Genomic DNA, 20,404 nt, shown 5'->3' with positions numbered 1-20,404 from the left:
ACATCATCTGATTTACTTAATTGGTATTTGGCTCTCAAGCCTATACAGCTTGGAGTAGGACAACATGTATAAAAATTATCATGTGATCAAATACACATTTGCCCAATAATTCTGCTCAGTGTAGAGGTGGTAAGACAGCCTTAAGCGGGCTTTACACGCTACGACATCGCTAATGCGTAGTCGTTGGGGTCACTGAATTCGTGACGCACATCCGGCCGCATTAGCGATGCCATTGCGTGTGACATCGATAAGCGATTTTGCATCGTTGCAAAAACGTGCAAAATCGCTAATCGGCGACACGGGGGTCCATTCTCAAATCTCGTTACTACAGCAGTAACGAGGTTGTTCCTCGTTCCTGCGGCAGCACACATCGCTGCGTGTGACGCCGCAGGAACGAGGAAGCTCCCCTTACCTGCCTCCCGGCCGCTATGTGGAAGGAAGGAGGTGGGCGGGATGTTACGTCCCGCTCATCTCCGCCCCTCCGCTACTATTGGGCGGCGGTTCAGTGACGTTTCAGTGACGTCGCTGTGACGCCGCACGGACCGCCCCCTTAGAAAGGAGGCGGTTCGCCGGTCACAGCGACGTCGCCGGACAGGTAAGTATGTGTGACGGCTGTGGGCGATGTTGTGCGGCACGGGCAGCGATATGCCCGTGTCGCGCAACAGATGGGGGCGGGTACCCACACTAGCGATATCGGGACCGATATCGCAGTGTGTAAAGTAGCCTTTATTCTTCAAGTTAGTGTGATTACAGTGATGCTACATTTATTTTTTTTATGTTTGTGCACCATAAAAAAACTCTCTCTCTGTGTATATGTGTATGTATATATATATATATATATATATATATATACACACACACACACACACACACACACACACACACACACACACACAGTGCCTTGCGAAAATATTCGCCCTCTTTGAATTTGTCAGCCTTTACCCACATTTCAGGCTTCAAACAAAGATAAAAAATTATAAATTCATGGTGAAAAATCAACAAGTGGGACACAATTGTGAAGTTGAACGAAATGTTTTGCTTATTTTAAACCTTTTTTAAAAATAAAAAACTGAAAAGTGGGGCGTGCAATATGATTTGTCCCCTTTACTTTCAGTGCAGCAAACTCACTCCAGAAGTTCATTGAGGATCTCTGATTGATCCACTGTTGTCCTAAATGACTAATGATGATAAATATAAGCCACTTGTGTGTAATCAAGTCTCCGCATAAATGCACCTGCTCTGTAATAGTCTCAGTGTTCTGTTTAAAGCGCAGATAGCATCATGAAGACCAAGGAACACAACAGGCAGGCCTGTGATACTGTTGTGGAGAAGTTTAAAGCCGGATTTGGTTACAAAAATATTTCCAAAACTTTAAACATCCCAAGAAGCACTGTGTGATCATATTGAAGTGAAAGGAGTATCAAACCACTGCAAATCTACCAAGACCCAGCCGTCCATCCAAACTTTCATCTGACACACCAAACATGTGGAAGAAGGTGCTCTGGTCAGATGAAACCAAAATTGAACTTTTTGGGAACAATGCCAAACGATATGTTTGGCGTAAATGCAACACAGCTCATCACCCTGAACACACCATCCCCACTGTCAAACATGGTGGTGGCAGCATCATGGTTTGGGCCTGCTTTTCTTCAGCAGGGACAGGAAAGATAGTTAAAATTGATGGAAAGCTGGATGGAGCCAAATACAGGACCATTCTTGAAGAAAACCTGTTGGAGTCTGCAAAAGACCGGAGACTGGGACGGAGATTTGTCTTTCAACAAGACAATGATCCCAAACAAAGCAAAATCTACAATGGAATGGTTCACAAATAAACATATCCAGGTGTTAGAATGGCCAAGTCAAAGTCCAGACCTGAATCCAATAGAGAATCTGTGGAAAGAGCTGAAAACTGCTGTTCACAAACACTCTCCATCCAACCTCACTCAGCTCGAGCTGTTTGCAAAGGAAGACTGGGCAAGAATTCAGTCTCTCGATGTGCAAAACTGATAGAGACATACACCAAGCAACTTGCAGCTGTAATCGCAGCAAAAGGTGGCACTACAAAGTATTAATTTAAAGGGGACGAATAATATTACATCCCCACTTTTCAGTGTTTTATTTTTTAAAAATGGTTAAAATAAGCAATAAATGTCACTCAACTGCACAATTATCTCCCACTTGTTGTTGATCCTTCACCATTAATATAACATTTTTTACCTTTATATATATATATATATATATATATATATATATATATATATATATATACATATACATACACACAATTTTCTAATTGCTGTATTCTGGGAGCTATAGCTTTTTTATTGTTTGGCTGATAGAGCTGTATGGGGGCTTATTGGGTACCATTTTTATTTATAAATGACCTTTTGATTGTGTTATACTCCACTTTTTTGTCAGTGGTATGATGAAAAGACATAGTTTTTACTTCGTTTTCTATTTTTTTTACCGTGTTCACTGAAGAGGTTAAGTAGTGTGACAGTTTTATAAATACTAGAAGGTGGCCCGATTCTAACGTATCGGGTAGTCTAGAATGTGTATGTAGGTTAGCAGATTGAATAATAATATAATCAGCAAGTCTTGAATAATGATGGTTCATTTTTTGCTCGTTGGTCTCCCGCTGTGCAGCACGCATCTGCATGTTTGACAGTGGGAGACCATCGATCTGAATGGGCAGGGAGCCGGCGTACACTGGTAACCATATTATACCATCGGGTAACTATGCAAAGCGCTTTGCTTAGTTACCCGATGTGTACCATGGTTACCAGCGTACGCCGGCTCAAGCACTACGTGTGGCGGGAGCCGGGGGTAAGGTGGTAACCATGGTACACATTGGACAACTAACGAAAGCGCTTTCCATAGTTACAGGATTGTGTACCATTTGTTACCAGCGTACGTCGGTAAGCTGATAACCATGGTACACATTGGGTAACTATGCAAAGCGACAGTCCTGGTTTATTTTTTGCTTGTTGATCTCCTGCTGTGCAGCACGCATCGGCGTGTTTGACAGTGGGAGACCAACGATCTGAATGGGCAGGGAGCCGGGGTAAGCTAGTAACCATGGTACACATCGGGTAACTATGCAAAGCAATTTCCATAGTTACCCAATGTGTACATTGGTTCACAGCGTACGCCGGCTCCGGCACACGTGTGCCGAGAGCCGGGGTAAGCTAGTAACCACGTTACACATTGGGTAACTAAGCAAAGCGGTTTCTATAGTTACTCGATGTGTACCATGATTACCAGCCTGCGCCGGCTCCGGCACACGTGTGTCGGGAGTCTGGGTAAGCTAGTGGTTTCACACATCCGTTTTTTCTCCACTTTGTCGGATCCAGCGCGCTGCCGTAGGCTGGTTTCAGACGTCGTGTTTTAGGTATGTGTGACATGCGTTTTGTAACACGGATGTCACACGTACCCATGTTATTCTATGATGTGCCTCACACGTCCGTGCTTGCACACGGACCGTGTGACTTTTCATGACCCCGCACGCACACACGCAGGCATCTTCGGCAGGCATCTTCGGCAGCACGGAAGTCACACGGATCGCACACTGATGTGATCCGTGCGACATCAGTGTAAAACATACCAGAGAAAATATGGGTCTTTTTAATAAAAATATTTTCTATATTTACTTCTCTCCAGAGATGCTGTCTCCGGCTCTGCTGCCTCCCGCTCCTTATCCTCACTGAATATTCAGTGCCCTGTGGAGCAGCGCTGGGGACTTCAGTGCCGGGGACAGCATCGCTGGGTGAGTATACAGCAGAGTGTGTGTGTGTATGTGTGTGTGTACATGCATGTGCGCTGTGTGTGTATGCGCTCGGTGTATCCATGTTTGTCTGCTATGTGTATATGTGCTCAGTGTGGGTGTGTATACATGCATGTGTGCTATGTGTGTATACGCTCTGTGTATCCATGTGTGTCTGCTGTGTGTGTGTGTGTATATACATGCATGTGTGCTATGTGTGTATGCGCACGGTGTATCCATGTGTGTCTGCTATGTGTGTGTGTATACATGCATGTGCGCTATGTGTGTATTTGCTCAGTGTATCCATGTGTGTCTGCTATGTGTGTATATGTGCTCAGTGTGTGTGTGTGTGTGTATACATCATAGTATCATAGTATCATAGTTTTTAAGGTTGAAGGGAGACTCTAAGTCCATCTAGTTCAACCCGTAGCCTAACATGTTGATCCAGAGGAAGGCAAAAAAACCCCAATGTGGCAAACAAGTTCCAATGGGGAAAAAATTTCCTTCCTGACTCCACATCCGGCAATCAGACTAGTTCCCTGGATCAATACCCTGTCATAAAATCTAATATACATAACTGGTAATATTAAATTTTTCAAGAAAGGAGTCCAGGCTCTGCTTAAATGTTAGTAGTGAATCACTCATTACAACATCATGCGGCAGAGAGTTCCATAGCCTCACTGCTCGTACAGTAAAGAATCCTCGTCTGTGATTATGATTAAACCTTCTTTCCTCAAGACGTAGCGGATGCCCCCGTGTTCCAGTCGCAGGCCTAGGTGTAAAAAGATCTTTGGAACGGTCTTTGTACTGTCCCCTCATATATTTATACATTGTGATTAGATCCCCCCTAAGCCTTCGTTTTTCCAAACTAAATAACCCCAAGTTTAATAACCTGTCTTGGTATTGCAGCCCACCCATTCCTCTAATAATCTTGGTCGCTCTTCTCTGCACCCTCTCCAGTTCAGCTATGTCCTTCTTATATATCGATGACCAGAATTGTACACATTATTCTAAGTGCGGTCGCACTAGTGACTTGTACAGAGGTAGAACTATATTTTTTTCATGATGAGGAGTAAAAAGCTGTGGAGAAAAAGCGCAATAGGGTTTTACCCCAATAACACACGGGGTAGAAACAGGGAGCAGTAATACTCACCAAGTGAAGTTGTGAAAGTCACAACTACTATGCAGGCATGGAAAGTTTTGATCAAGGCAGCAGCAACCCAGACGGCAGATAACAGAGAACAATAGAGGAAAATAGGGTTTATTTGAGCCGCGCCAATGATCGTGATCAGGATTTGATGTGTTCTTATGTCTGATGGTCCTGAGGAAGGGAGCTGAGACTCCAGAAACGCGTAGACCTGTGCAAAATAAAGATCCATTAATCTGAATACCTGAGAAGTGATCATTGGCGCGGCTCAAATAAACCCTATTTTCCTCTATTGTTCTCTGTTATATTTTTTTCATGAACACTTATACCTCTTTTAATACATCCCATTATTTTATTAGCCCTGGCAGCAGTTGCCTGACACTGTCCACTAAAGTGAAGTTTACCATCCACCCATACACCCAAGTCTTTTTCTGTGTCTGTTTTACCCAGTGTTCTACAATTAAGTACATAATCATAAATGTTATTTCCTCTACCCAAGTGCATGATCTTACATTTATCTACATTAAACTTCAATTGCCACTTCTCAGCCCAATCCTCCAATTTACATAAATCTCCCTGTAATATAAAATTATTCTCCTCTGTATTGATTACCCTGCAGAGTTTAGTATCATCTGCAAATATTGAAATTCTACTCCGCATGCCCCCAACAAGGTCATTTATAAATATGTTGAAAAGAAGCGGGCCCAATACTGACCCCTGTGGTACCCCACTATGAACTGAGACCCAGTCCGAGTACGTACCATTAATAACCACCCTTTGTTTCCTATCACTGAGCCAGTTTTTAACCCAGTTACACATATTTTCCCCTATCTCCATTATTCTCATTTTATGTACCAACCTTTTGTGTGGCACCGTATCAAAAGCTTTTGAAAAGTCCATATACACAACATCCACTGCATTTCCCTGGTCCAGGCTTGAACTTACCTCTTCATAGAAGCTGATCAAATTAGTTTGACAGGATCGATCCCTCATAAACCCATGTTGATACTCTGTCATAAGGTTATTTTTCTTGAGATACTCCAGTATAGCATCTCTCAAGAACCCCTCAAGGATTTTACCAACCGTAGAGGTTAAACTTACCGGCCTATAATTTCCCGGCTCAGTTTTTGTCCCCTTTTTGAATATTGGCACCACATTTGCTATGCGCCAGTCCTGCGGTACCGACCCTGTTATTAAGGAATCTGAGAAGATTAAAAATAATGGTCTATCTATCACAGAACTCAATTCCTGTAGTACTCTGGGATGTATGCCATCCGGGCCCGGAGATTTGTCAACCTTAGTGATTTCGAGGCGGCGCGTACTTCCTGCTGGGTTAAGCAGGTAATATTCTAGGGTGAATTTATGGTATCACTGGTCATGTCATCTGCCATGGCATGTGCGCTATGTGTGTATGTGCTCGGTGTATCCATGTGTGTCCGCTATGTGTGTATATGTGCTCAGTGTGTGTGTATACATGCATGTGTGCTATGTGTATATGCGCTCGGTGTATCTATGTGTGTCTACTATGTGTGTGTGTGTGTGTGTGTGTGTGTATATGTATACATGCATGTGTGATATGTGTGATACGGACGTCTGAAGGCAGCCGTACACTGTGTAAAGGACAGTGGCTGCGCCGCAACTTCCTGTTCACATGACAACACGTGATCAGAGCTTGTCGCGCGGCAACTGTAGTGTACACAGTGCACGGGAGCGCGCCGGATCCGACAAAGTGGAGAAAAGGTAAGCGACAGTGCTGACGTGTGCCGGGAGCCGGGGTAAGCTAGTAACCATGTTACCCTTCGGGTAACTAGGGAAAGTGGTTTCTATAGTTACCTGATGTGTACCATGGATACCAGCCTACGCCAGCTCCGGCACACGTGTGCCAGGAGGCGGGGTAAGCTAGTGGCTTTTCTCCACTTTGTGTTGCCTGTGTGGGCTTCCGGGGCTGCAGCAGTCACCTGGGAGTCAGGCGTCTCCGTGTGGGTTCGGGGAATGTGTGCGGGGGGGTGGGGCCAGGGCGAGCATCCAATGCGTGAAGGGGCGGGGCCTGGCCGAGCGGCCAATGCGTGCAGGGGGCCAGGGCGAGTGGCCAATTCGTGCAGGGGGCGGGACCAAAGTGAGCCAAGCGGCCAATCCGTGCGGGAGGGGGGGGGCCATGCCGAGCCCAGCGACCAATCCGCTGGTTGTCACTGTAACGACACAATTGTCACTGTAACTACACAATTTTGGAGCAAGACAGACAGACAGACAGACAGAATAAGGCAATTATATATATAGATGGTTGTTACAGACTTGGCGATACCATATATGTGTACTGTTTAGTTTTTTATTTATTGAAATATTGTTTTTTAAATTGTTGTTCTTTAATTTTTTTTTATTTTTTTTATATTTTTACCATTCATTTTTATTTTTTTCTGCTTAGTCCCTATATGGGACATTACCTTTTGCTGCTGTGATTTGAAGCACAACTATTGCAATATAGTACAGCTGTCAGTGGAGCACTGACAGAAACACTTAGAATCATGCTCTTGGCATGATCCCAGATGCTTTCCATAGCTTGATGACCTGAAGATCATTATGACGACCTCAGTTCACAATGGCAACAATCGCGCCCTTGTGATTACATTGCGGGGGCAGACACTGGAGGGAGCGCTATGGCTCTCCCAATCCCGTAAATGCTACAATAGATATAAATTGCGGCATTTAGATGGTTAAACAATCAGCTTGTAAGAGCTCTATTCCTGCCCAGCCTCATTCTACTTAAGCAACAGCCTCTATGCTGTCTGACTTCAGGCAAAGGAGCTGTTAGTCAAGTAGGAAGAGGATGCACTAGATGGGGAATAGAGCTGGAGTGGCAAAGGAGGAACGGACCTGCAATGTAATGGTATTGCTGGATTTGTCTTTAGGAGAACAACTAAAGGTTGAAAGAAAGCGCAATAAAATGCTACCTGGAAGAAAAGGGGTGAGGGAATGGGGGGTATCTCCTCACCTGGGGTGGTTGTTTGGGACATGAATAGGTTGCTGTAGATTCAGATTGGAGAATGGATTTGTCTTTGAAAAAGCTACACGGAAATATAATAGTTTGGTCTGTTAAATCCTGTTGATAGATACCATTTAGCTGTGGTTATTTAGAGCTCTATATACATAACAGATACAGGCTTCTACATACTAAACAAGAAAATGTGTTGTTAAACAGGGAAATGGACCCCTGTAGCAGAAAAACTGATTCACCATCCACTTACTGGTGTATGGGTTAAAGAAAAATGGCACATACAGAAAAAAAAAAGTATAATTTCAACAGGTGTCTAGAGTGTTACATTGAAAATGCTAAGCCTTGCTCCAAGCCAAGACATCACTGAACCTAGATCCATGCAGTGTTTGCCTAAGGCCTAATTGCACTGTGAAGACTTAGCTATTCAGACAGTCAAATAGTTATTACGAGATGAGGAATTGGGGATCACTAACACTACCTAAGCATCCTGTAAAGTAATATATCAAACACTTCTTACTTCCCTACTGATGGCAGAAGGGATAAATAAAAAACATTTTCTGGGAAGGAAATACTCCATCAAGCACTTTAGTACGGTAATTGCTTCATCTGTTGGAGGTTCTGTGGTAACAGAGTATAATATTCATGTGTGAAAAAAATAACACCTATATTTCAAGAAAACAGCTGCAGTTGTTTAGCCCATAAATACATTATTTCTTAAAGGTTTGCCAGGCTAAATGTGTGAGGAATAGAAATTGGGAGGTAATGGGAAATAAAATCCTGCAGCATTGCCTGATTTACCGTTATACATAACCTCAATTGTAAGAGTTTTAAAGATCCAGAAATAACAATTTTGCATGAAAACATTTCCAAAAGAAAGAAAAGAACTAATGCCACCATTTTCAGGAACAAGAAATGGGCTGGATGAAGTAGCAGCAATGGCTTGAAACAGATACTTTGGCGTAGTGTTGGGGCTCTGTTGCATTGATCAATTCAGTAGCTAAATTTCTCTTTATTCATATATTCATGGCAGTAATGCAGATTCCATTTTTCACATTTTCACTCTTACATATAGCTATTGGATTTTTCAAGTCAGTATTCACACAGCAGTTTCTGCTATTCCATGTATTCCCCTTCCATAGTCACTGGTGTGCATACCTTATCTCCCCATAGTGATTTTTTTTAGGTTTTTGCACCCAGTTCAGACTTAGAATGGAGTTCCTAACGTTATTCCTTATTTGTTAATAGTTTTTCGTTTGTGAACCCTCCCCAACCACACCTATTGCCAATCCATATCATACGCATAAATAGCCTGGGTCTCAGCTTCCCATACACGGTAAGTTTTTTAACTGCATGAGAGGACACACACAAGCTAGGGACCCCAACGTAGAGAAATACTTTGGCGTAGTGTTGGGGCTCTATTGCATTGATCAATTCAGTAGCTAAATTTCTCTTGATTCATATGTTCATGGCAGTAATGCAGATTCCATTTTTCACATTTTCACTTTTACACATAGCTATTGGATTTTTCAAGTCAGTATTCACACAGCAGTTTCTGCAATTTCATGTATTCCCCTTACATAGTCACTGGTGTGCATACCTTATCTCCCCATAGTGAAGTTTTTTTAGGTTTTTGCACCCAGTTCAGACTTAGAATGGTGTTCCTAACGTTATTCCTTATTTGAAACAGAGAAAAACAGATTTTTATTCATTAAAGGGAGCCAACCACCAGGATGTTGGTACTGCGATCTCTGTCACCATTTTCTTGAAGACACTGCAGTGAAGACTATAAGCTTTCAATCACACACACACTCTGCGTCTACATTGGTGTAAAAATAAATAAATTTAAAAAATTGCCGTAGGGCCCCCCATATTATGATACCCTGCACAGATAAAGCATGCGGCTACAGGCTGCAGCCCCCAGCCGTATGCTTATTTTGGCTGTGTACCAGTATATTAGAGGAACCGCATTTTTGTTGTTATTATTATTATAATTATTATTTCAATAAATAATTTAAAAAAATTGCCGTAGGGCCCCCCCCATATTATGATACCCCGCACAGATAAAGCATGCGGCTACAGGCTGCGGCCCCCAGCCGTATGCTTATTTTGGCTGTGTACCAATATTAGATGAACCGCATTTTTTTTATTATCATTATTATTTCAATAAATAATTTAAAAAACTGTGTGCAGTACCCCCCCATCCTAATTTTAATACCCAGGCATGATAAAGCCTACAGCTGGTATTCAAAGGCTGGGGAGACCCATGCTTATTGGGGCCCCCTAGCCTAGAAACCGCAGCCTGCAGCCGCTCAGGATTATCGCATCCACTAGATGTGACAATCTTGCAACTTTACCCGGCTCATCCAGATTTCCCTGGTATGGTGGCGATTGGCGTGATAGGGCGTTAATAACCTGAGGTGAGGTCACTCAGTTCAATGAGCTCAGAGGACTCCTGCGGTTCCAGTTATTGCACACTGCGCATCTGAAGACGAGAATCAAGCACCCGGAAAACAAGGTTGCAGGAATGGTAAGTGCGCACGTGCGGGATCTCAAGGAGCGTCGGGGACGTCACTCATGTAAATCCATGGTATCATGCCCACTGGGACGTGATACCACGGAAAACATGCAAACGCCCCCAGGGCAATGCGACTCCCATGGGGTTAGAGCCCCCGCTCCTTTACATAGGGTACACGTAAGTAATAAAACATATTTTTGTACATTCACATTACACAATATTACAACACAGGGATGGGTAGGAAGGGGTTACTAGGCCAACACATCACACTACTACTAGGTTAGAACACATAAATTACCTGACAGGTTCCCTTTAAGTCTGATTTTTGTAGGGGTATCATATCCAGGTTATATAAACAAAAACTCCTACCGGTACCAATATATTTAAATAAATTTCCCTTGAAGATTAAAGGTTCCATGGGAAGGAGATATGGGTACCCTGACAGACGACCAAATGGATGGTTATTCTGCAGCTGTATCTGAGAGTCAGAGGTTGTCCCAGCTTTCTCTCCTTCATAGAGTTTATAAAATGCCCAGATTGTTACATAAGATAGGAATCAGATCCAATTCACTGTGTCCTAGATGTGGTCAGGAGGTTGTACACCTCATGCTTATGATGTGGGAATGTGAGAACATTGAAGCTTATTGTAGGGAAATTTTAGGTTTTATAGAAAAAGTGTATAATATTCGGATACAACCAATTCCATGTTTCTGTATTTTTGATCATCAGGAGGAAGGGACTGATTCAAATTCTCCAATGGTTCTGGGTATCTTATTTATCTTATATCAAGCAAGGAAACTAATGACATATCACTGGTTGGATGCTGTTCCCCCAACTATTAGAGCTTACAAACAAAATTAATAATAATTTGTCTAAAAAGGGTGTGTATATACCTGAAAAGAAATTACTTACATAAATTCTATAGGATCTGGAAAGCAAGGATAAGTGCACCAGGTCATCCATTGTCTACTTTAACTCTACATAGTATAATGGGCCAATTTCTACTCCTTCTACACTGATCTATTGTTATCTGTAGCCAGGAATGGGTATTTGTTCTTACCTCATCAACATTTTTTGTTTAGATTTGAGTGTGAATATTTGGCAATAATAAAGTGACATGATTCAAGTTCTAGAAGACAAGGATTGTTGAGCTAGTGCAGGGGTGGGGAACCTCCGGCCCGCAGGCCGCATGCGGCCCGCCATTACCTTTTATGTGGCCCCCGGGCAGATTCCCGGGGGAGGCAGTGCTCGGCTGTCACCGCGGTCTTGCTGCCGCCGGCCCTTTCAATCCACAGATTGCTGTTTGTGCTGCAATGTGTTCTCCCGTCGGCCAGTGCCAATTGTGGGCGGGTCCACAGCAGCCTCACAGGTTCCAGCGTTGTGTCCGCCCCCTGCCCTCCGGAGATCAGTGCCTGCCTTCTCCTTCTGATGCAGTGTGTCCGGCTCCTGCACTCCGGTGATGTGAATGCAATGCTGCTGTGAGTCCAGCGCCGACCCTCTGCTGCTATGTGCCCTGCCCAATGCTTTGTGCCTCCCCACCCCAGTTCTGTAAACCTTCTCCCCCAGAGTTGCATGAAACTCTCAGCGCAGCGTGCCCCCCAATGTCCTGTGTGCACCCCTCTCCCAGTCCTGTGTGCAGCCCCCCAATGTCCTGTGTGCACCCCCACACAATCCTATGTGCAGCTCCCCCAGTCCTATGTGCAGCCCATCACCCAGTCCTGTGTGCACCCCCCCAATCCTGTGTGCACCCCTCCCCCAGTCCTGTGTGCAGCCCATCACCCAGTCCTGTGTGCACCCTCCTAGTCCTGTGTGAACCCCTCTCCTAGTCCTGTGTGCACCCCTCCCACAGTCCTGTGTGCAGCCCATCCCCCAGTCCTGTGTGCAGCCCATCCCCCAGTCCTGTGTGCACCCCCAATCCTGTGTGCACCCCTCCCCCAGTCCTGTGTGTACCCCTCCCCCAGTCCTGTGTGCAGCCCATCCCCCAGTCCTGTGTGCAGCCCATCCCCCAGTCCTGTGAGCATCCTCCCCATGATGTCTGTGCCTCCCTCCAGTGATGTCTGTGCCCCCAGCCCCTCGTGTGGTGTCTGTGCCCCCAGCCCCTCGTGTGGTGTCTGTGCCCCCAGCCCCTCGTGTGGTGTCTGTGCCCCCAGCCCCTCGTGTGGTGTCTGTGCCCCCAGCCCCGCTTGTGGTGTCTGTGCCCCCAGCCCCGCTTGTGGTGTCTGTGCCCCCAGCCCCGCTTGTGGTGTCTGTGCCCCCAGCCCCGCTTGTGGTGTCTGTGCCCCCAGCCCCGCTTGTGGTGTCTGTGCCCCCAGCCCCGCTTGTGGTGTCTGTGCCCCCAGCCCCGCTTGTGGTGTCTGTGCCCCCAGCCCCGCTTGTGGTGTCTGTGCCCCAAAACAGCTTGTGGCGTCTGTGCCCCCAGCCCCATGCCCCCAGTTAATTAATTGCTTCACCCAATATAGCAGGGTCATTTAAACATTGATAATTTTGTGCGGCCCCCGAAGGTTGGTAGAAATTTCCAAATGGCCCCCGACAGAAAAAAGGTTCCCCACCCCTGCGCTAGTGCAATCTTTAAGTATTATGATAATGAACTTAAAGGGAACCTGTCTGTTCCAATATGCACCCAGATCTACGAGCAGTTCTGGCTGCATATTGCTAATCCCTGCCTAACCGTCCCTGCATGTGGTAGCATAGATAAAGAGATCTTTAGAAAAAGTATTTCTAAAGATCTTTTATTATATGCTAATGAGTGTGGGGACTAGTCCCAAGGGCGTTGCTTCCCTTGTTAGTCGGCCCCATTAGCATGTTACTACGCCCCTGTGGGTGTGCTAACATGTTAATGAATGTGCAGCGTCAGAGGATGATTTCACTCACCTCTCCACTGCCATCACCACCCGACGCTGGATTTCAGCTCAGTGCGCATGACCCCGGACTTTTGGTCATGCGCACTACTTCAGTTTGAAGCCAGGACGCGTACATCTGGCTTCATGGTGCGCATGACCCAAACTCCGGGGTCATGCGCACTGAGCACAAATCCAGCGCACTGAGCACAAATCCAGCGCACTGAGCGAAAGCCACAGGGGAGTACTAACATGCTAATGGGGCTGACTAGCAAGGGAAGCAACGCCCAGAGTGCTAGTCATTAGCATACGATAAAAGATCTTTAGAAATACTTTTTCTAAAGATCCCTTTATCTATGCTTCCAGATTAAGGAATGGTTAGGCAGGGATTCACAATATGCACCCAGAACTGCTTGTGGTTTTGGGTGCATATTGAACCCTACAGGTTCCCTTTAAATTACAGGTAAACTGGTCATAGTATTATTTAATTTTATATTATTTTTACTGATCTTGTCAAAGGTAGAATGTTTGTCTAATTAAAATGAACCTGATTTAGGGTTATTGTGTGGGAAAGGAGCTCATTTTTTTTATTTGAGCAAATACAAACTTATAACGTTAACTTTACTTTATATAAGAAATTGTGTTTGTTTCCATTTTGTACAATTACATGTGATAATAGATGTTGAAATGCACAATTGATTTTTGAAGAACTGTTATCAATTTATGTTTTTCAATAAAAAATTGTCTGATTTATTAAAAAAAACAAATGAAGGTTTCCATTACTTCCTTCCTGCTAATAAATATAGAATAGACATGTTTGCATTCATCCAGTAGATTGCATGGACACAGGAGCTCTCGTGATTAACCTGTAATTCTGCTGCAAAGCCCAGAACCAAAGTTACCTCAGTAGCAACATGATATAAACAAGGTTTAATTAATATTTTTAACCCCTTCACAACAAGACAATTTTTTTTTTTGCGTTTTCATTTCTGCCTTCCTTTCTTCCATGAGCCATAAGTTTTTTTTTACTTTTCCATCGATATTTGCATTTTTGAGGGTTGACTTATACTTTTGAGTGCCACCATACATTTTATCATGTGATATACGTTAAAGTGTGGGTAAAAATTCCAAGTGGTGTAAAAAGAGCATTTTTGGGAGGGTAGAAGGGGGGGGGCTAAAGGGAGAGGGGTAGGGGGCTGTTCATTTTACAGAATTCATTATAAAAGTGAAAAATTGTCATCTAAAAGGGAACCTGTCACCAGAATTTTTGTTATTTAACTAAAAGAATTCCCTTCTGCAGCTCCTGGGCTGCATTCTATAAAGGTTCATCCTGCTACTGGCCCCCTTTTTTGAGACCTAAATAACAAACTTTATAAAATATTACCTTTTGCTATGGTAATGAGGTTTGCTGGCCCCGGGGGTATTTGGTCTGTTATTCCCCCTCCTGCTGCTGTTCGCCGTCCCTCAGTGTTCATTTACATAGATGAGGCCGCCGCCCTCATCTTCCGCAGTGCTCCGGGAGTCTCGCGCATGCGCAGTGGCACTATCGCGGGACTGAGCACTGTTTTCAAAACGCGAGTGTCGGTGACGTTATTGCGCAGGCATGAGATTATGGGCGGCGCTGTGAATGTCATCACCAGCGTCATCCAAGTACCCGACCATAATCTCGTGCCCGCGCTTTTACCTCTGCCTCTACCGTTATGCACTTGCGCTGGCCATTGCTTATTTTTATCATCCCCATTTACCTTTTTTTGAAAACAGTGCTCAGTCCCGCGACAGTGCCACTGCGCATGCGCAAGACTCCCGGAGCACTGTGGAAGATGAGGGTGGCGGCCTCATCTATATGAATGAGCACTGGAGGATGGCGTACATCGGCAGGAGGGGGGATAACAGACGAAATACAGCCCGCCCCCAGGGCCAGCAAATCTCATTACCATAGCAAAAGGTAATATTTTATAAAGTTGTTATTTAGATCTGAAAGGGGGGCCAGTAGCAGGATGAACCTTTATAGAATGCAGCCCATGAGCTGCAGAAGGGGATTCTTTTAGTTTAATAGCAAAAATTCTGGTGACAGGATCCCTTTAATTGCATTTCACTGATTCACTGTCCATTCAGATGCTGTGATGAAACAAATTGTCATGTTAATAAATTTGTTTTGGCGGATTATTGGTAAAATTAGGTTAATCAAATCTTCTATTGTATTCAGTGGATTCAATAGCTTATCCAACCCCAAATCCTGCAGATCTGAGCACCAAACTCCAGAGCTAGTTTGCAACTCATAGTTGGTTCGTTCAAGAGAAGAGAATCACAGCCAATATATCGTGTTAGGGGCCGCAGCCTGTAGCCATATGCTTTAATCATGGCTAAATTATAAGTATTAATAATACTAAGTACGAGTATCATAATATGGGGGGATCCTACTCCAATATTGATGCAGACAGCATGTGTGATTGAAAGCAGTCACACAGGGTGGGGGCGCTGTCTAACTGCAACCAGAGACACGGGGACTGCCGGTGGACGGGGGATGCAGTGTGTAAGCATGAAGATAATGATCGGCCCCGGATTTAGTGTCCAGCTGCACAGAGACCAGTAAGTATGTAGTGCTTGCTCCAATCCTTCTATGCCTTCTACCACCATTTTTAAGCGCCTTCTTTGGACCCCAAAGAATTATAAAGGGACCGGAGTCTAGCCAGATATCTAAGATCAATACCAGTCCCAAACCGGGCTTTTTTTTTTTTTTAAAACCCAGTTGTACACGCCGATCCTGGGTATTTGCAAGTTCGCCCAGCACTACTCCCTATGCATATATAAAGAGACCTATCAATCACCTGCTGCAGTCCTGAGAAGTGCTCACTGGGGACCAAATCTGGAGACCAGACTAGTGCAGTTACTGCCTGGCTGGATCGAAGCATATACTCCCTGAAATGTTTAAGCTTTTCAAGGAATAATACACATGGCTGTAATCATCTAGCTAGGCTACGGTTTAAGCAAGCTGAATTGCCTGACAGGTTTGCTTTAAATGATGTGATTACCAAGCAGCAGATTTAAATGGTTAAACAGCAACAATCAGAGCAAGCTCCAGTCCCTTCTGTTACAGGTAGATAACCAAAGTAGGACTGAATATTACATTTTTCATCAACAAGGGGTTAATTTACAAAGAGGCCAAGCCGGCAGTCATATTTTTTCAGTATCTGCATCTAATGATATTGCACCTGAAAAAATATATGTACTCCAGTACTTTTTTGGAGGGAGGGTTTCACCGCTGGAGTGGTGCTGGTAATCTGTTCCCTGACCCCCGATTCTACTCTTATACTCACCCCTTGGTGTCTTCATCAGTTATCAGCGTCACTGCCATTGGTCTTCTGCAGTTTGTGACCTGTCAGCTACTCCATTGTTTCATTGAGGCAGACGGAGGTCACTCGTCAATGAATGTCTATGAGAGCCGAGCCTCGTTCTTGCTCTCATAGACTTTTATTGAAAACCTATGTCGCAACTTCTGACTTCAATCTAGTTATAAGTTGCCATCACAAGATGGCGCCATGTGACTGGAGGGTCATTGGTAAAAGGTGAAGATGCTGGAAGGTTATCATAAAACTGGGGTATTACTCCTTATTAAAAGCAGTAATAAAAGAAAAGCCTGGAGTGGCGCTTTAAACATGCCTATGTCTCTCAGTTACTTGTCAGAGAGTGGAAGACAGACAAGTCTATATCCCCAGTGTTAGAGTTCACCTAGTAAGAGGATAACAATGTACAGCTCACCAAATCTAATCTATGCTTCTGCTAAATTATGGAGCTCATTTATCAAAAGAAAGACTTAATTACCTACTGCAATCAATCAGAGCAATCATCTTTTCAACAACTCCAGTAAAATAGAAACTTGGTTGTATTTGGCTACTATTTGCAATAATGAACATTTTTATTTTTTATTAATCCGTCTTATTATCTTTATGAGCCTCTCTTATGTCCCTCATTCACTCTACGTAGAAGTGAACTGAAAATGGTTCCGCCAATCATTAAGCTAGTAGCAATCTAACTCACAGGAACTTTCCCTCTGCTGAGCACTTGTGTCACTTGTGTGACATCTCTTGCAGCATCTTATCTCATACAGAACAAATGACCAAACGTTGACCTGCCAGATCCTTATCTCCATTTACATCATTTGTAGGGGGGAGAGTCGGGGACCTCAATACCCATAAAGGCCCCTTTACACACTGAGACTTTCTAGCGATCCCAACCTGGCCGGGATCGCTACAAAGTCTCTGGTGAGTCGCTGGTGAGCTGTCAAACAGGCAGACCTGGCCAACGACGCAACAGCGATCCGGACCTGCAGAACGACCTAGCTAGTCATTGGGGACGTTGTAAAGCAGCTTTTTGAAAGGGAAGTCCCTAACGAAGTCGCTGTAAAGTCCCCTTTACACACTGAGACTTTCCAGCGATCATGCTGCACAGCGGGAAACAAAGGACCAAAGAATGGTCCTGAACGATTTGTAGCGATCAGCAACTTCACAGCAGGGGCCAGGTCGCTGATGTGTTCCACACACTGCAATGTCGCTGGGGAGGTCGCTATTACGTCACAAAACCGGTGATGTTACAGCGATGTTGTTTGCGATGTTGCAGTGTGTAAAGCCACCTTTAGACTGTTGGCCAAGCTCGTCTATATTGGTGGGTTTCGCAGACATTAGTCCAATACGTATGGAGGCCTTTTAGACTCATTTTTAATGTGGCTTTGTCTTGTGTACTTAAGTTCTCTGAAAGCATTTTCTTTCGCCAGATCAACCGACAATATATATAGACTGAATAGAAACTCATAAATTTTTTTTACTGTGAAATAGTACTTAAAAATGTCCAAGTGATAAAGTTGTAACTGTAATGTAATTGTAGCATAATATAGAATAATTATGTAAATTGCACAATAATGTTCTAAATAATTTTCAGATTTTGTCCGGTGCAGCTTCCATAAATCATTCACCCAATAACCAGTGTACTCATTCTAGCTCTGCCTTGTTCCTCACAAGACTGCAAGCTCGTATTTCAGATTTCAACTGCGATTAGCAAAACTGTTTTACACTACATGACAGATTCTCTATTAATGCCAACTAAAAATAAATCGGTAGATATTTCTTGTTCCCGGCACATTAGCTTAGCTTTAATATGTTGCAACATGCTCTACAAATGCAGGTATTAATTCCTTGGAAATTAGATCAGTTCTAAAACTGACGTACACATTTGTTCTAACAAAGGTCACATAAGGTAACTGATAAGTGGGTTCAGAACAGGAATTACCTGCACAGGTTCCATTGTGCACATAGAATCCTGGACCACAGCTGTCTACACAGCGACCTCCATGTCTCACTTGTAATGGGTCCTTACAGGTTATGCAATCACTTTCTAAAGCTCCGTGACACTCCGAGCAGGATTCATGGCAAACTAGAAAACAGAATGTAATGAGCAGTTAAAACCCAGATAATGTTCTGGAATAAATCAATGGATGACTGCAAAAGTGAAAGAAGTAAAAGTGTACGCTCTACTTTCCTACACCACTAGTATGTAAAAAAAATGGTACATACAGCAATTACCAAATATATGCATGTTCTTTGCATTACTCACGTGACATGGTGAATCTTTTAATAATAGGGACACAACAAGTGTGTACATACTACAGAGACAGATCATATATTTGCTTTTTCAAAGGTTGTCAAGTCTTTGCAAATCCCATTCCCTTTGATATTAAGTTGAGAACTTATGGAATCCAAAACCAAAATCTTTACCCCTCTTTTCTTCATATGCTACTGAATCATGGATCCCGCCAGGTCACAAAGTTTAGCATCCCCCATTCATCATTTGCGTTTCTTGTTTTAAATTACTCTTCTTTTTGTGTTGTGATATTTTGGCAGCTTGAGAAAGATTCTTCAAAATGGTGATAAAAATTCATGAAATTGGCGCAAAGACAAAAAGAGTCTTTGTTTGTGCCTCGTGTTGAGAGTTTTCAGCACAAAAACTTTCTAAATGGCACGAAATTTGTGAAAAAATACCTGGGGGAGATACAGTCACTTCAGTGGTGGACTGGAGTACATTTGCACTAAGTTTGTTGAATTTTTGAAAACTGGAAATTGATGAATCACCCAAAATATGTGGAAACCACAAACTCCATGCACAATGGCGAAGATAAAAAAAAAAAAAAGCAAAACACAACAGGTAAGTTCATATTAAAAAGACTTTAAAAAGAAGGCTCAAATAAAAAAGAAGTTAGGTGGAAAAGAAGAAACAGGTAAAAAGCCCCAAAAACTAGACAAGAAAAGGTGCCATATCCATAATAGTTGGGACTCATTGTACCTAGTCTTATGCTGGGAACTGCAAGGAAAATCTCTGACAAACACTGAAGTACATAGAGTCAATGTTATAACTTGAAAACAAAGTAATTCTGATAGCAAATATCTCTTTATTAAGAAGTAACCTAAAGTGTATGCTTTAAGTGACCTCATTTTTCAGCACAAAAAGCATTGTGACCCCTTCTTGTGTACTGCTTGACTTATCAAAGTAAGACATGAATGAGTGAAACACATTTCACCAGTTTATCCTTATTTGACTCTTTCAGTTTTATATACAAGGCATGCATACTCTTGTCATGACCCTAGTGAGTAAGACAAGATGGTATGCTTGTGGATTCATGTTTAGGAGGAATCAATATGATCTAGATTTTAAGTACAGTGCCTACAAGTAGTATTCAACCCCCTGCAGATTTAGTAGGTTTGATAAGATGCAAATAAGTTAGAGCCTGCAAACTTCAAACAAGAGCAGGATTTATTAACAGATGCATAAATCTTATAAACCAACAAGTTATGTTGCTCAGTTAAATTTTAATAAATTTTCAACATAAAAGTGTGGGTCAATTTTTATTCAACCCCTAGGTTTAATATTTTGTGGAATAACCCTTGTTTGCAATTACAGCTAATAATCGTCTTTTATAAGACCTGATCAGGCCGGCACAGGTCTCTGGAGTTATCTTGGCCCACTCCTCCATGCAGATCTTCTCCAAGTTATCTAGGTTCTTTGGGTGTCTCATGTGAACTTTAATCTTGAGCTCCTTCCACAAGTTTTCAATTGGGTTAAGGTCAGGAGACTGACTAGGCCACTGCAACACCTTGATTTT

General features: G+C 43.4%; 1 protein-coding gene across 1 annotated transcript in view; it reads right to left on the bottom strand.

Annotated features, from left to right (window-relative positions):
* The window catches only part of FRAS1 (Fraser extracellular matrix complex subunit 1), a 724,001-nt gene that overhangs the window by 300,919 nt on the left and 402,678 nt on the right, over positions 1-20,404 (bottom strand). Inside the window, exon 15 of the mRNA XM_075352182.1 lies at positions 18,538-18,681. Coding sequence (XP_075208297.1) covers positions 18,538-18,681 — 144 coding nt within the window. The remainder of the gene's footprint in view (positions 1-18,537; positions 18,682-20,404) is intronic.

This window comes from Anomaloglossus baeobatrachus, chromosome 1 (genome assembly GCF_048569485.1).
Source record: "Anomaloglossus baeobatrachus isolate aAnoBae1 chromosome 1, aAnoBae1.hap1, whole genome shotgun sequence".
Classification (NCBI taxonomy): domain Eukaryota; kingdom Metazoa; phylum Chordata; class Amphibia; order Anura; family Aromobatidae; genus Anomaloglossus; species Anomaloglossus baeobatrachus.
Note: the sequence above shows the minus strand (reverse complement) of the source record. Positions and strands in the feature narration are given on the sequence as shown.